Raw genomic sequence first — 17,027 nt, 5'->3', positions numbered from 1 at the left:
CGCTTCCCCCGCTTTTGTTTGCGTTCTGCTGCGCTCCGTTGGGGGAGCAGGCTGCGTTGCCCACGGTACTGCTGAGATTTCCCGAGGGAGTTCTAGATGGTTCAAAACTCCGTTGTTGCAGGTGAAACCAATGTTCAACAAAGCCTGTCGGCTGTAGGAAATGTATGCTAGGCAGTTTGTGGTAAAAAAAGTTGAAACCAGTAGAAAAATAACTACTAGAAAGCGAAATCCGGAGAGACGCTGGGCCTCGCGTTGTGCACGCGCCACCATTTTGGATAGAGATGTTTAGGAGAGAAGGCAGTGGACTTTTTAACCAGGGTGTTTATCCAAATCCTGGAGAGTGAGAGGATGCCTGATGAGTGGAGAAGTAGTGTACTGGTCCCCATTTTTAAGAACAAGGGTGATGTGCAGAGCTGCAGTAACTACAGAGGTATAAAGTTGATGAGCCACACCATGAAGGCATGGGAAAGAGTTGTTGAAGCAAGGCTAAGACGAGAGGTTCAGATCAGTGAGCAGCAGTTTGGTTTCATGCCCAGAAAGAGTACCACAGATGCAAATTTTGCATTGGGAGTGTTGGTAGAGAAGTACAGAGATGGTCTGAAGGAGCTACATTGTGTCATTGTGGATCTAGAGAAGGCATATGATAAGGTGCCAAGAGAGGAACTGAGGAACTGTAGGAAGTCAGGTGTAGCTGAAAAGTATGTTAGGGTGGTGCAGGACATGTATGAGGATAGTGAGACAGTGGTGAGGTGTGCAGTTGGAGGGACAAATGGTTTCAAGGTGAAGGGAGGGTTACATCAGGGATGAGCCCCTTCTTGTTTGCAATGGTGATGGAAATGTTGACAGATGAGGTCAGGCAGGAGGCTCCATGGACCATGATGTATGCAGATGACATTGTAATTTGTGGTGAGAGTAGAGAGTAGTTGGAAGAGAATCTGGAGAGGTGGAGGTTTGCACTGGAGAGGAGAGGAATGAAGGTCAGTAGAGACAAGACGGAATACATGTGTGTGAATGAGAGGGAGGTAGGTGGAAAGGTGAAGATGCAAGGAGTAGAGGTCGTAAAGGTGGATGACTTCAAATATCTTGGGTCAACCATCCAGAGCAATGGACAGTGTAGAAAAGAGGTGAAGAAGAGGGTGCAGGCAGGATGGAGTGGGTGGAGACGGGTGTCAGTGAAGATGTGTGACAGAAGGATAGCAGCAAGAGTGAAAGGGAAGGTTTACAAGACAGTAGTGTGTCCTGCTATGATGTATGGTTTGGAGACTGTGACTCTGTCTAAAAGACAGGAGGCTGAGCTGGAGGTGGCGGAGATGAAGATGCTCAGATTTTCGTTGGGAGTGACAAGGATGGACAAGATTAGAAATGAGCAGATCAGAGGGACAGTGAAGGTAGAACAGTTTGGAGATAAAGCCAGAGAGGCCAGGTTGAGATGGTTTGGACATGTGTTGAGGAGGAATAGTGGATATATTGGTCAAAGAATGTTGGAGATGGAGCTGCCGGGTAGAAGGAGAAGAGGTAGACCTCAGAGAAGGTTTATGGATGTAGTGAAGGTGGACATGGAGATGGTTGGTGTAAAAATAGAGGAGGCAGTAGATAGAGCAAGATGGAGGCAGATGATCCACTGTGGCGACCCCTAAAGGGAGCAGCCGAAAGAAGAAGAAGAAACATAAAATATAACAAGATAAAATAAACATGCATCCATCACTCACTCAGACACACATACACACACAGTCATACTTGTAAACCTTACAATGTTCAAAGCATGAGTCTAAAGTTAAAGTGCTGAGTGCAGAAGCAGTTAAAGGGTGTAAAAAAAAAAATGGGGCAGTCATGGGCTGGAGGTTAGAGATCCAGCCTCATGACCGGGAGGTCGCCTGTTCGATCCCCAGAGCCGACAGCACATGACTGAGGTGTCCTTGAGCAAGACACCTAAACCCCAACTGCTCCCCGGGCGCTGCGGATTGGGCTGCCCACCACTCCGGGCAAGTGTGCTCACTGCCCCCTAGTGTGTGTGTGCTCACTAGTGTGTTTGTGGTGTTTCACTTCACGGTTTGGTTAAATGCGGAGGTGAAATTTCCACATTGTGGGACTAATAAGGGTCACTTAATAATAATTAATAATAGTAATAGTGGCAGAGAAAGGGATCAATGAGGTGACAGATAAGTAGAGTAATATGGCAGGTAAGTAAGATGCTAGTATATACACTGGACATATCACTGGACATTCCAAATATGCAGGGTGGGTGAGAGGTGTCCATTGCAAACAGTGGTTGCTGATGTTCACATGTGTAAATGGCTATGGTGGAGGAAGGTGAGGCTGTGGATAGCCCATGGCATAGTTGTGTAGGTGTAGAAAAAAACACACCTAATAGTGCTAGGGTCCTAAGGGTTAACTCATTAACACATTCATGCTTACCCTCTGCTGGAATAGGGCTGCATTAGTTGAAGCCAGTGATGTCTTTAAGGCCTCTACAGACATCATGAGTGTTATTCAGCTGTAGTTTGTTTTCTAGCTTGCACTTTTTGTACCCTCTTCAGTTTCTCCCTGTCTCCTGCCGCAAATGCTCTTTTCTTCTGGTTCAGCAGAGACTTTAAGTCACTGGTGACCCAGGGTTTGTTGTTCGGAAAGCACTGGACAGTGCGGGAGGGTACAACAGAGAGTCCACACAGAAGTTGATGTAGTCAATGATGAATGATTTTATTGCTTCAGTGTCCTCACCATGTGGTTCACACAGGACATCCCATTGTATAGCCTCCAGACAGCCCCTCAATGATTCTACAGCCTCAAGTGACCACATCCACACTGTCCTTTCAACAAATTTCTCTGATTAAACTTGTTGGAACTGGATCTGATATGCAAGTAGACGTTTTGAAGAGATAATTTTAACCTGCTCCAGAAGGTAGGTCAGCTGATTGGTAGTAGTTAATTGTATTTTTAATTTCTTGCCAGATTGTTACATGTTTTATTACTAAAGAACTTATAAAATCATTGCTGCTGTGCGTTGATGTATCTGGACTTCAATAGCTATTTGATTCTTAGTTAATTTAAAGATTGTGCTAAATAGCATTGAAGGATTATTCCTATTATTTTTAATTAGAGAGGAGACATAGTTTGATTAAAATAAATTTCATATGAGAATGGCTAAATTATCTATATTTACACCAAAGGTCAAAATTAATGAGTGAGCCCCATTATATATTGAGTGAAACCAACATCTAAACAGAACTTAGTGGCTCCTGTGATTTGTCAAGGTGGCTATTAAGAGCAGCACTTTATTCAATAGTGTTATCAAACATGATAGAAAGTTTGCAAATTCCTGTAAGAACTCTGAACAGTGCCCTTTAATTATGAGTCAACAGGAGTGGGAATGACTATGAAACCTCTTGTTATTGGTATATTAAGTGGCTCATAGCTTAGGAGGCCTTTTAAAGATCTCACTTTTTAAGTGCTTGTAAGAGTACATCATCTTTGCTATAATAGTTCAGTTCAATGGTGAGCAGTTTAGTTTCCTAAAAAACATTTCTCCACTAAGGTTGTATCAAGTTCTGCACAGACAAATTGCCCACAATTATTGTGTTCATATCTACTATACATGGCAGAGACCATTCAGTGTTGATTCCTGACTACTAGGAAACCACTGAGTATCTTGTTAGCAATACTAAAGTCAAGCCAAACAGCAATGGGCAACATATCCTTATTATCTCCTTATAAGGATCTAGGTCTCAAAACCCTTGCTCAATTCATTTGTACTCTGGGTTACACTTAACAAGCACGAAAGGATAGGGGCTAACCTGGTTTGTTGAGTATTTGGTTTGTGCTGCCCTAGTGGCTGTACAGACATACCTGTGAATTTGAACCCACTTTGCTGCTTCCCACACCTACTTCCCCTGGTTATCACAAATAGAACACAGCCCTACTATGACTGAGGATGCAGAGTGAGATAAGCTGTGTCAAAACTTCTCATTAATAATACAATAACTCAAACACTATGTTCAACGTAATGTAGGAGCACTCTTATTTACTCAGTTTATCTGTCAACAGTTAATTGTCTGCCATTGATAACACAATGAAACTGCTTTCTTTTACTTTAATGTAAACAGTGGCCATGTCACAGAATAGAATACAATCCAAATATTTCAATAGGCCTCTGACATGCTATGGAGGAAAATGGACCAGCAACACCATGCTGCGATTCCAATGGAACATTTATTTTGGTTTGTTTTAAAGACAGCACCTGTTTTGCTCAGGAAGGAAAGGTTAATACCCATTACCAATACCCAGCCTCCCAGCACTGATTCAAACAAAGCTACTATAGATTGAGTGCAAATTCCTCCTTCTTCCTTTTTACATCCAGTTATAGAGCAGAGAATGTCTCACGGTAGGGAATACTCACAGGGAAATAAGATTAAATTCATTTTTGCATGTTCAGTAATAGCAGATGAGAGAGACAGAGGAGAAACTGTTGGTGCTGGTTAAGTCACCACTTCAAAGCTGTATTAAGATTTCCCTTCACTGGAACAAAGGGTGTTAGGTACACCCCAGAAAGACATCCCCATAGCATTGTCCTTCATCCAATAAACTTTACACCTGGCATAATGTAGTCAGGCATATAATGTTCTCCTAGCATTTGCCAAACCAAGACTCATCCATCAGACTGCCAGATAGAGAAGCATAATTTGTCACTCCCCAGAATATGTCTTCACTGCTCCAGAGTCCAGTGGCAGTGTGCTTTACACTGTGCATTTTGATCTTAGGCTTGGTAACCCATTTCATGAAGCTCTTAACACACATTTGTTTTGCTAATGTTGCTTCAAGAGGACACTTGGAACTATTTAGTAAGTGATTCAACAGAGGATTGTGTGTTTCAGGACTCAGCAACCTCACTCTGAGTTTGCATGGTCTACCTCTTCATGGCTGAGCTGTTGTTGCAACTAGACACTTCCATTTCAAAATAATAGCACTTGATGACAGTTGACAGGGCTAGATCTATCAGTACAGAAATTTTACAACTGACTTGTGGCAGTGGCATCATATGACAATATCAAGGCTGCAAGGCTATGAACTAATTTTATCCACCTGTTAGCAATGGTTGTGACTCAAACACCTGAACTCAGCAATTAGGAGAGGTGTTCCAATACTTTTGTCCATACAGTATATATATATACACTGCTCAAAAAAATAAAGGGAACACTTAAACAACAGAATATAACTCCAAGTAAATCAAACTTCTGTGAAATCAAACTGTCCACTTAGGAAGCAACACTGACTGACAATCAATTTCACATGCTGTTGTGCAAATGGAATAGAGAACAGGTGGAAATTATTGGCAATTAGAAAGACACACTTAATAAAGGAGTGGTTCTGCAGGTGGGGACCACAGACCACTTCTCAGTACCTATGCTTTCTGGCTGATGTTTTGTTCACTTTTGAATGTTGATGGTGCTTTCACACTTGTGGTAGCATGAGACGGACTCTACAACCCACACAAGTGGCTCAGGTAGTGCAGCTCATCCAGGATGGCACATCAATGCGAGCTGTGACAAGAAGGTTTGCTGTGTCTGTCAGCGTAGTATCCAGAGGCTGGAGGCGCTACCAGGAGACAGGCCAGTACACCAGGAGACATGGAGGAGGCCGTAGGAGGGCAACAACCCAGCAGCAGGACCGCTACCTCCGCCTTTGTGCAAGGAGGAACAGGAGGAGCACTGCCAGAGCCCTGCAAAATGACCTCCAGCAGGCCACAAATGTAAATGTGTCTGCACAAACAGTTAGAAACCTACTCCATCAGGATGGTATGAGGGCACGACGTCCACAGATGGGGGTTGTGCTCACAGCCCAACACCGTGCAGGACGCTTGGCATTTGCCAGCGAACACCAGGATTGGCAAATTCACCACTGGCGCCCTGTGCTCTTCACAGATGAAAGCAGGTTCACACTGAGCACATGTGACAGACGTGACAGAGTCTGGAGACGCCGTGGAGAGCAATCTGCTGCCTGCAACATCCTTCAGCATGACCGGTATGGCAGTGGGTCAGTAATGGTGTGGGGTGGCATTTCTTTGGAGACCCGCACAGCCTTCCATGTGCTCGCCAGAGGAAGCCTGACTGCCATTAGGTACCGAGATGAGATCCTCAGACCCCTTGTGAGACCATATGCTGGTGCGGTTGGCCCTGGGTTCCTCCTAATGTATCAACAGTTCCTGTAAGATGAAGGCATTGAAGCTATGGACTGGCCCGCCTGTTCCCCAGACCTGAATCCGATTGAGCACATCTGGGACATCGTGTCTCGCTCCATCCACCAATGCCACGTTGCACCACAGATTGTCCAGGAGTTGGCGGATGCTTTAGTCCAGGTCTGGGAGGAGATCCCTCAGGGGACCATGCGCTACCTCATCAGGAGCATGCCCAGGCGTTGTAGGGAGGTCATACAGGCATACACACAATACTGAGCCTCATTTTGACTTGTTTTAAGGACATTACATCAAAGTTGGATCAGCCTGTAGTGTTTTTTTCCACTTTAATTTTGTGTGTGACTCCAAATCATGGCCTCCATTGGTTAATAAATTTGATTTCCATTGATGATTTTTGTGTGATTTTGTTGTCAGCACATTCAACTTTGTACAGAACAAAGTATTCAATGAGAATATTTCATTCATTCAGATATAGGATGTGTTATTTGAGTGTTCCCTTTATTTTTTGGAGCAGTATATATACACACACACAGACCTCTCCATGGATCACCACCTTATCGTGGTGGAGGGGTTTGCGTGCTTGAATGATCCTAGGAGCTATGTTGTCTGGAGCAAAAGCTCCTGGTAGGGTCTCCCATGGCAAACTGGTCCTAGGTGACAGGTCAGACAAAGTGTGATCCAAATTTCCCCCTATGAAAATAAATAAAAAACAGGACTTGTGTACCCTGCCTGGAACAGGGTTACCGGGGCCCCACCCTGGAGCCAGGCCTGGGGGAGGGGTTCGCCAGCGAGCATCTAGTGGCCGGGCATTTACTCATGGTGCTCGGCCGGGCCCAGCCCGAAGGGGTTACATGAGTCCCTCCTCCCATCGACCCACCACCAATGGGAAGGGCAGTAGTAGGGGTTCGGTGCTTTGTGGATCGGGCAGTATCCGAAGGCGTGGGCCTTGGCGCTCTGATCCTTGGTTGCTGAAACTGGCTTTTGGAACTCGGAATGTTACCTCACTGGCGGGGAAGGAGCCTGAGTTGGTGCGCAAGGTTGAGAGATACCGGCTAGATATAGTCGGGCTCACCTCAACACACAGCTTGGGCTCTGGGTCCAATCTCCTTGAGAAGGGCTGGACTTTATTCTTTTCTGGAGTTGCCCATTTCTGGGTTTTCTCTGGTGGACGAGAGGGTAGCTTCCCTACGCCTTTGGGTTGGGGAACGTGTCCTGACTGTTGTCTGTGCTTCTGCACCAAACAGCAGTTCAGAGTACCCAGCCTTCTTAGAGTCCTTGGGAAGGACGCTTGAAAGTGCTCCTCCTGGAGACTCTATTGTCCTACTGGGGGACTTCAACGCTCACGTGGGTAATGACAGTGTGACCTGGAGGGGTTTGATTGGGAGGAATGGCCTCTCTGATCTGAACCCGAGTGGTGTTCAGTTTTTGGACTTCTGTGCAAACCACAGTTTGTCCATCACGAACACCATGTTTGAGCACAAGGATGTCCATAAGTGCACATGGCACCAGGACACCCTAGGCTGCAGTTCAATGATTGACTTTGTAGTCGTGTCATCGGACTTGTGGCCATGTGTTTTGGACACTCGGGTAAAGAGAGGAGCTGAGCTGTCAACTGATCACCACCTGGTGAGTTGGATCAGGTGGTGGGGGAAGATGCTGGTCAGACCGGGCAAACCCAAATGTATAGTGAGGATTTGCTGGGAACGTCTGGCAGAAGAACCTGTCTGATTGATCTTCAACTCACACCTCCGTCAGAACTTTGACCAGATACCGTGTCAGGTGGGGGACATTGACTCAGAATGGGCCATGTTCCACTCCTCCATTGTTGAAGCGTCTGACTGTAGCTGTGGCCGCAAGGTAGTTGGTGCATGTTGGGGCGGTAATCCTCGAAACCGGTGGTTGGACACCCCAGGTGAGAGACGCCGTCAAGCTGAAGAAGGAGTCCTATCGGGCATGGTTGGCCTGTGGGACACCAGAGGCAGCTGATAGGTATCGACGGGCCAAGCGATCTGCGGCTTCAGTCGTCGCCAAGGCAAAAACCCGGGTGTGGGAGGAGTTTGGTGAGGACTTGGAAAGTGACTTTAAGTTGGCTTTGAGGACCTTCTGAGTCCCACCGACACGTTCTCCAGTGAGGTGGCAGAGTCTGGAGACACGGGAATAGGCTCGTCCATTACTGAAGCGGAAGTCATTAAGGTAGTTAAAAAGCTCCTTGGTGGCAAGGCTCCAGGGGTGGATGAGATCCGTCCCGAGTTCCTCAAGGCTCTGGATGTTGTGGGGCTGTCTTGGCTGACATGCCTTTTCAACATTGCATGGACATCGGGGGCGGTGCCACTGGATTGGCAGACTGGGGTGGTGGTGCTTTTTAAAAAAGGGGACCGGAGTGTGTGTTCCAACTACAGGGGAATCACACTCCTCAGCCTCCCTGGTACGGCTTATGCAGGGGTACTGGAGAAGAGAGTCCGACTTATAGTCAAACCTCGGATTCAGGAGGAGCAGTGCAGGTTCCGTCCTGGTGGTGGAACACTGGACCAACTCTTCACCCTCTCCAGGATCCTCTACTCTTTGCTACGAGCCATTCAGGCCCTGTACAAACAAAGCAGGAGCTTGGTTCACATGGCCGGCAGTAAGTCAGACCCGTTCCCAGTGAGACATGTTTGAGGTTTGGTGACCTCAAGGTCACATCACTGCTGTTTGCAGATGATGTGGTCCTATTGGGGACACCAGGCCGTGAACTTCAGCTTTCGCTGGATCGGTTTGCAGCCGAGTGTGAAGCGGCCAGGATGAGAATCAGTACCTCTAAATCTGAGACCATGGTCCTTGGGTGGAAAAGGGTGGAGAGCCCTCTCTGTGTCGGGGATAAGCTCTTGCCTCAAGTGGAGGAGTTTAAGTATCTCGGGGTCTTGTTCACGAGTGATGGTACAAGGGAGCGGGAGATTGACAGGCAGATTGGTGCTGGGTCAGCAGTGATGCGGGCTCTGTACCGGTCTGTTGTGGTAAAGAAAGAGCTGAGCCACAAGGCAAAGTTCTCGATTTACCGGTCGATCTACGTTCCTACCCTCACCTATGGTCATGAGCTTTGCGTAATGACCGAAAGAATAAGATCGCGAATACAAGCAGCCGAAATGAGTTTCCTCCGCAGGGTGTCTGGACTCTCCCTTAGCGATAGGGTGAGAAGTTTGGTCATCCGGGAGGGACTCGGAGTAGAGCCGCTGATTCTTTACGTCGAGAGGAGCCAGTTGAGTTGGTTCGGGCATCTGGTAAGGATGCCTCCTGGACGCCTCCCTCGTGAGGTGTCACATGCAAGTCCACCAGGGAGGAGACCCCAGGGAAGACCCAGGACACGCTGGCATGACTGGCTGGCATGCCCAGCTGGCCTGGGAGCACCTCGGAATCCCCCCTGGTGAGCTGGTGGAAGTGGCTGAGGAAAGGGAGGTCTGGGCCTCATTGCTTAGGATGCTGCCCCCATGGCCCGAACCCTGGAGAAGCGGAAGATGATGGATGGATATATATATATATATATATATATATATATATATATATATATATGGAGTATAGGAGAGTGCTGTGTGGATTGCACCTAGGAATAATGGTATGAATTAACTGGTAGTGGCTCACTGAACTACATGAAAGTATGTGAGGCCTAGTGTGTGCCCTATGGCAGTGAGTCTTGAGTAAACATGATGGAAATGCTGGCGTAATGTTTCATATGTCAGAAATTGCATTGGTGTTCTCTCTGTCCTCTTAAAAGGACCTGGGGGTGTTAGGATAGGAAGGTCATTAAATAGCAGCAACAAATTGCGATGCAGAGTACTCATTCTTTGATGATGACCTATCTCTGGGGCAACCACATAAACTCAATTCTCTGCTACTTGTTCTTTTACCACACACATATTGTTCCCTCCCACTAGGATCTTAGTTTACCAAGGCTTCCATGCTCAACGGGGTGTCAAGACCCCGGCCCCCAGGTTGCAGGATGCCATCTTTGTCTTTTGATCATAATAGGACTTGCCTCTGGAACTGGATTGTTTACTGTTTCCCTCAGCAATCTTGTTCACTTCAGTCATCATTTGAGACCACTGTTCCTCATTTCACTTGGGAGTGAGTACCTCTTCCTCTCCAATTAGCCTGAACAGGAGGTCTACAGGTAGATGGTAAAGCACAGTAAAAATGTGAGGGGAGTACCCTGTGGATTCATGTCGGGTACAACCGTATGCAAGAATCAGTTGGGGCAGGTGGTCTTCCCATCATTCTTCCTCTTTGTAATAGAGTTCAGTTAAATCTCTCAATAGGGTTATACTTTGTGAGTGGTAAAGCTGTGTTCTGGAATGACCTAAAAGGGGTTAAAAAAAGGGGGTATCCAAACTGATGCATTAAATTGTTTAAGATTCAGTTCAACCAGATTTGATTTTTGTTGCATAGGCCTGACTGAATCTTGTGAAATGGTCCACCATCACTAATATATACTCAATCCTCCATGGCTGTGCTCTAGATATATATAAAAAAATCCAAACAAGTTCAAGAAGTGAACTAGAGGTGATGCTACCCAGTGAAGTACCCAGTGTGATACATGGACATTTCTGGGTTAAGTTGACTTCAATCTCTTTCTTCATGTATGGTCAGTAAAATCTCTCTTGCACCAAATGGAGGATTTGTTCAGTATCAACATGTAAGTCATCATGAAGTTGTTTAATTGCAACTTGCCTATATTTAGCAGAAAGAACAAGATAGTTCTGTTCTTTGGTTCATCTATAAAGAACACCATTTTCCAGGTGTAGTCTTCTCCACTCATACAAGAGATTCCTGGCAGCCCCACTCACACTTTCTAAAGCCCCTTATGAGAACTGTATCTCTCTCTTTCAGTGTTATTATTTTACTGATGGGTGGTAGAGTTATACATGGGTGGGTGTCCTTGGAAGACATGTCAAGAGCAGCAATCCATGGCATATCCTTTTGCTCAGTAGCTCTACTCCCTTGTCAGGTTGCATGCAGCACGTGTGAAGACAACTCTTCAGTGCATTCCTGCATATGTCTGTCAATGTCAAGAGGAATGTGTGACAATGTGTCTGCAGCAATCTTTGCCTTCCCTGGTCTCTATCAAAAAACAATATCACCTATGTCACCCTTGGCTCCCCACCCTGATGATGGTACAGGACAGCCGCAAGACCCTCCTCTGATTCATCAGTAAGTGGTATGAAGGGTAAGGTTAAGTCATGACAAGCCAACACTGGAGGTGTAACCAGCATGCTAATGTTGCCTTGTGCTTGCTTGCCCACTCTGCAGAGGTTTTAGAATCAAACTGTGGGCCTTCCTCATCGCTGTCTGGACAAGTGTAATTAGTCAGTTTCAAAAAACTTAAGAACACCTGCTCAAGTATTTACCACCCGTGAGTGCGGTCAACATCCTGTACACCTTTTTCTTTTAAAACCTGCCTAAATCACCTAAAATGATGTAGCTGTGCCTGGTAATTGTTTTAACTTTTGAGGTACATTTTTCACAAGCAGCACACCATCCTCTGAACACTTAGAATCTGATCCTGATCATAGGGCTGGACTAGGCTTGGTTAGAAGAGTGACATGGAACATGGAGGTTTCATACAGGTTTTATACTCCAATCAAAATCTGTGCAGAATGTAAAGAAAAGTAGAATGCAATGATGTGCAAGTCATGTAAATCATATTATTAAAGGAAAATACTACAAAGACAACATATTAAATTGTAAAACTGAGAATTTTTATTTATTTATTAATTTTTAAAATATGTATCCATTTTGAATTTGATGCCAACAACATATTCCAAAAACAATTGGGACGGGGGCATGTTTACCACTGTGTTTCATCACTTCTTCTTTTAACAACACTTACAGAGTGTTTGAGAACTGAGGAGACCCACTGCTGTAGTTTTGAAAGTGAAATATTTTCCCATTCTTGTTTAACATAGGATTTCAGCTGCTCAACAGTTCGGGGTCTCCTTTGTCATATGTTTCATTTCATAATGCACCAAATGTTAACAGGGGTGACAGATCTGGACTACAGGCAGATCAGTTTAGCACCTCTTTAGATTCTTTTAATACTAAGCAATGCTGTTGTAATTCATGAAAAAAATGTGATTTGACATTGTCTTCCTGAAATAAGCAACACCTTCCCTGAAAAAGACATAGTCTGGATGACAATATATATTGCCCAAACCTGCATAGATCGTTCAGTATTAATGGTGCCTTCACAAATGTGCACATCATCCATGCCATATGCAGTAATGCACCTCCATATGATCATGAATACTGGCTTTTGAACTGTGCACCGATAACCAGCTTGGTGGTCTTTAGGCCGAAGGACATAACGTCTATGATTACCAAAAGAATTTCAAATGTTGATTTGTCAGAACACAGGAGACTTTTCCACTTCACCCCAGTCATTTTTAAATGAGCTTGGGTCCAAAGAAAGTGGCAGCATTTCTGGATCCTTTTTATGTTTGTTTTTTTTTTCTTTGCATTTGTGGATGTAGCAACAAACTGTTTTCTCACAGTGTTTTTTCAGAAGTGTTTCTGAACCTATGCAGTGATGTCCACTACAGAATCATATATGTTGTTAATGCAGTGCTGCCTGGGGGCCCATAGGTCATGGCCAGCAAATAATAGTTTTTGGTCTTTTCCCTTGCACAGAGATTTCTCCAGACTCTCAGAATCTTTCAATGATATTATGTACCGTAGATGAAGAAAAGCAAAAGTTCTTTACTATTTTACATTGAGAAACACTATAAATCAACATTTGAAATTCTTTCTTGAAACCATGGACACTGTGTCCTCTTGGGTAAAGACCACTCAGCTTATTATCAGTGCACAGTTCAAAAGCCAGTATTCATGATGGTATAGGGGTGCATTAGTGTACATGGCATGGATGACGTGCACATCTGTGAAGGCACCATTAATACTGAAAGACATGTACATATTTTGGCAACATATGTTGCTGTACAGACTATGAGTTTTTCAGGGAAGGCCTTGATTATTTTAAAAAGACAATGCCAAACTACATTCTGCATGTACTACAACAGCATTGCTCTGTATTAAAAGTGGCTGGGTGCTAAACTGGCCTGCCTGCAGTCCAGTCCTGCCAGCCACTGATAACATTTGGTGCATTATGAAATGAAAGATATGACAAAGGAGACCCCGGACTGTTGAGCCTCTGAAATTCTATACCAAACAAGAATGGGAAAACATTTCACTTTCAAAACTACAGCAACTTGTCTCCTCAGTTCCCAAATGCTTAGTGTTGAAACACAGTGGTAAACATGTCCCCTCACTTTGCACAAATGCTAAACTCCAAACTTCAAAAAGCACTAAAACTTATTTGCATAAACAGTGTGTGCCAGCACAACAGATTAATTTAATTATCAACAGGTTCCATTTGTTAGCCGAAAGTAAGAAGATCATTTCTTTTTTTTAATTAGCAGTACATACTTTTTGCCTTGGGAAACTCACGCATGTTGTAAATAGCCTTAAGGACACATCTGGTCAGTCACTAGTGTCTCAGTGAAAGACCGCAATTACAATGCTAATTTGGGCTAATCAACTAAACTCAAATATTTAGAATATCTTCTTATATCTTATATCTTTGATGACATGATAAAATATGTCATCAAATATTTAGAATATCTTTTTCTACCTCAAAGCTTACAGGATGCAAGCTGGGGCCATTCATTAACAGCATATATCTAAAGTAATCTGTAAACATTTGCTTATTCAATTTCCAGTCTATTATTATATTTATTTTTTATATTATATTTTATATTATTATATTTATTTTTGTGTTATTAGTGAAAAGACAAGACAACAAAAAGGAAAAACATGACAAAGAAATTTGGAAAATTTCCTTGCAAAAGGAAAAATTGCACACCACCAAAACTAGACTTTAGAGAAAGGGGTAAGGTTTTGTGGACTGGTCTAAAAGTCTAAATGTGATCTCTTTGGAAGTAATAGAAGGCAGTGTGTAAGTCTCTGAACCAAGTCTAAAACGATCAAGTATTGTGGAGGAGCAATGAACATTTGAGGGTGTACAATAACATCTGAATTTGTTGACTTGTTTTTGATTGAACACATGATTATTGCTGATATATACATAAAAACTCTAATCTCTGTATCTAAAAAAAAAGAATGAATAAAAACTACACAGAGCCTGCAAGTAGATTTAGTCTTTCATTATGCAGTGTGCCCATCATTTATCTATATTTCTATAGTTTTCAGGGGGGTTGCTTTGAGTTTTTCAAAGAATTCTGTAGATTTTTTCCATTTATCTCCTGAAAATGAATGTTTTATACATAATGGCCATGATAACTGGAAATTAAACAACCATACTGTACATAAAAATATGAACGTATATGAAAACAGACCTTTTGTTCTTGTGTTTGTCATAAAAGAATTTACTTCACTACACAAACAAATATGTTCAGAATAAGAGTCCTTGTCTATATAGAGAGTGACTTGGCAATTAGACTTTCATTTTTCCTTTCTTAAAAGTAGTGTTATACTCACACCAATAAATGTCCAGCACAGCCTTGTGGATGAAATTTAATATATTTTAAATTATTGCATATTAGGGTGACATATCTTCATGCAGGAAATTTTCAGAGTGCCTCTACAACTAGTTTGCACTTTAACTTATAGACAAATATTCATTTCTGATTTTTCAGTTATCAGAAAAGTCACTAATGCCAGTAAGACTAACACAGTTCACTATGTCTATAATAATAAAAATAATGATAATAATAATACTGTTAGTCCCTTTTTTTCTAATTCTACATCAATATTAAATATTTAACAAAAAAAAACTGAATGAGTGGAAACCAGCAACACGTACAGTCTACATGTGTATTCATATACATATACACACACACACACACACACACACACACACACACACACACACACACAAACACCCATACACTCACCGGCCACTATATTAGGTACACTATTAAAAGGTTGGACCCCCTTTTGCCTTCAGAACTGCCTTAATTCTCTGTGGCATACTTTCAACAAGGTGTTGGAAACATTGCTCAGAGACTTTGGTTGGTTATTTGAGTTACTGTTGCCTTTCTATCATCTGGAACCAGTCTGCCCATTTTCCTCTGACCTCTCACATCAATAAGGCATTTTCATGCACACAACTGCTGCTCACTGGATATTTTCTCTTTTTCGGACCGTTCTCTGTAAATCCTAGAGATGGATATGCATGAAAATCCCAGTAGATCAGCAGTTTCTGAAATACTCAGACCAGCCCGATTGGCACCAACAACCATGCCACGTTCAAAGTCACTTAAATCCCCTTTCTTCCCCGTTCTGATGCTCAGTTTGCACTCAGCAAGTTGTCTTGACCACCTCTACATGCCTAAATGCATTGAGTTGCAGCCATGTGATTGGCTGATTAGCTATTTGTGTTAACAAGCAATTGAACAGTACCTAATAAAGTGGCTGGTGAGTGTATATTGACAAAACACAGTCTAAACCTAAGTGCACAATACTAGCTATTCATGCAGTATTTAACATGCAGCTTCTTAACAGGTTTAAGTAACAGTGCTTCAGTGTACATGGCAGAATTAATGTGGTAAGACTTTCACATGGTTAAAGAATTTTACCAACTGCTGCCTTATTTCTTTTGTTCTTATTCCATAAATAATTGGGTTGAAACAGCTTGGAAAAAGTGCATACATTGTACTAATGAAAATACGGCTGCTTGGAGAAAAATTATTTTTAATTCTATAAGACAAAAAAGCCATCAAGGCAAATACTAAACTAAATGTGATGATGATTATATGTGTTATGCAAGTGTTGATGGCCTTCATGCTGGACTTCCCTGATTTCATTACAGAAGCAAATATCATTACATAAGAAATAGTAATAAAAACAAAATCTGAAGTTGATACTAGAAAAGCAGACGCAAGTCCAAGTAAGTTATTAGTTGAAGTATCTCCACATGCAAGCTGAACCAACCCCATGTGTTCACAAAAACAGTGATCCATCTCATTTTTCATACAAAAATTTAGTTTTCCAGCCAAAGAAACCATTGTGATATTTAAGAGTGTATTTCTAAGTACTGGGACAATAATAAACTTTAGAAAGTTGGGCATTTGCATATAATTGTGATAAGAAAGAGGTCTGCATATAGCAAAGAACCGATCCAGAGCCATCCACAGCAGTAAAGTAGACTGATATGCACCAACATACTGAACACAAAATATTTGTATTAAACAGTCCACCAGTGAAATCTGATTCCAGTCAAATAAAAAGCTGAGCAGCATATTTGGTACAAAAAATATTGGCATAAACAAATCCACAACAGACATTAGACCAATTAATACAAACATTGGAGAGTGCAGAGCTCTCTGGGTGATAATTAAATATATCAGAACAGAGTTTGAGGTTGTAGACAATAAAAGCATAAAGAAATATGGGATGAATAGAAAGCGCCGCCATTCTCCCAAAGAATAGAAACCATTCAGTTTGAAAACCGTGAAAGAAATATTTTCTGCAGGAAGATCTTGGATGCTGCTCATTACCATGGTTTCAAGAAAGTCAGGTTTTTACAGCTTTCAGTAATCACAGATGATGGATTGGATCTTTATAGATATTCTAGTTTATTGGTGGAAACATTACTACAACTCTAACTAATGCCAATATTATCTGTTGTTCCATAACATTTGAATTATATTCTTTTATATGATTTTTTATATATATAGATTGATGCAAACTCATCATTCTTTACATAGACATAACTTTGTAAGTAATGATATTTATGCATCTTTTTGTGACTTTACATATTCAGCATTCATATTTTTTTTAAATAACAAAACTG

At 42.6% G+C, this 17,027-nt stretch overlaps 1 protein-coding gene across 1 annotated transcript; it reads right to left on the bottom strand.

Moving 5' to 3' along the window:
- Window positions 1-15,771: 15,771 nt before the first annotated feature.
- LOC108415755 (olfactory receptor 52K1-like) lies at window positions 15,772-16,734 on the bottom strand. Its single transcript, XM_017688799.2, has one exon. The coding sequence runs from the start codon at window positions 16,732-16,734 to the stop codon at window positions 15,772-15,774; it is 963 nt and encodes a 320-aa protein (XP_017544288.2).
- Window positions 16,735-17,027: the final 293 nt, after the last annotated feature.

This window comes from Pygocentrus nattereri, chromosome 17, assembly GCF_015220715.1.
Source record: "Pygocentrus nattereri isolate fPygNat1 chromosome 17, fPygNat1.pri, whole genome shotgun sequence".
Lineage (NCBI taxonomy): Eukaryota > Metazoa > Chordata > Actinopteri > Characiformes > Serrasalmidae > Pygocentrus > Pygocentrus nattereri.
The sequence above is the reverse complement of the archived record's forward strand: the minus strand, read 5'-3'. Positions and strand labels throughout refer to the sequence as shown.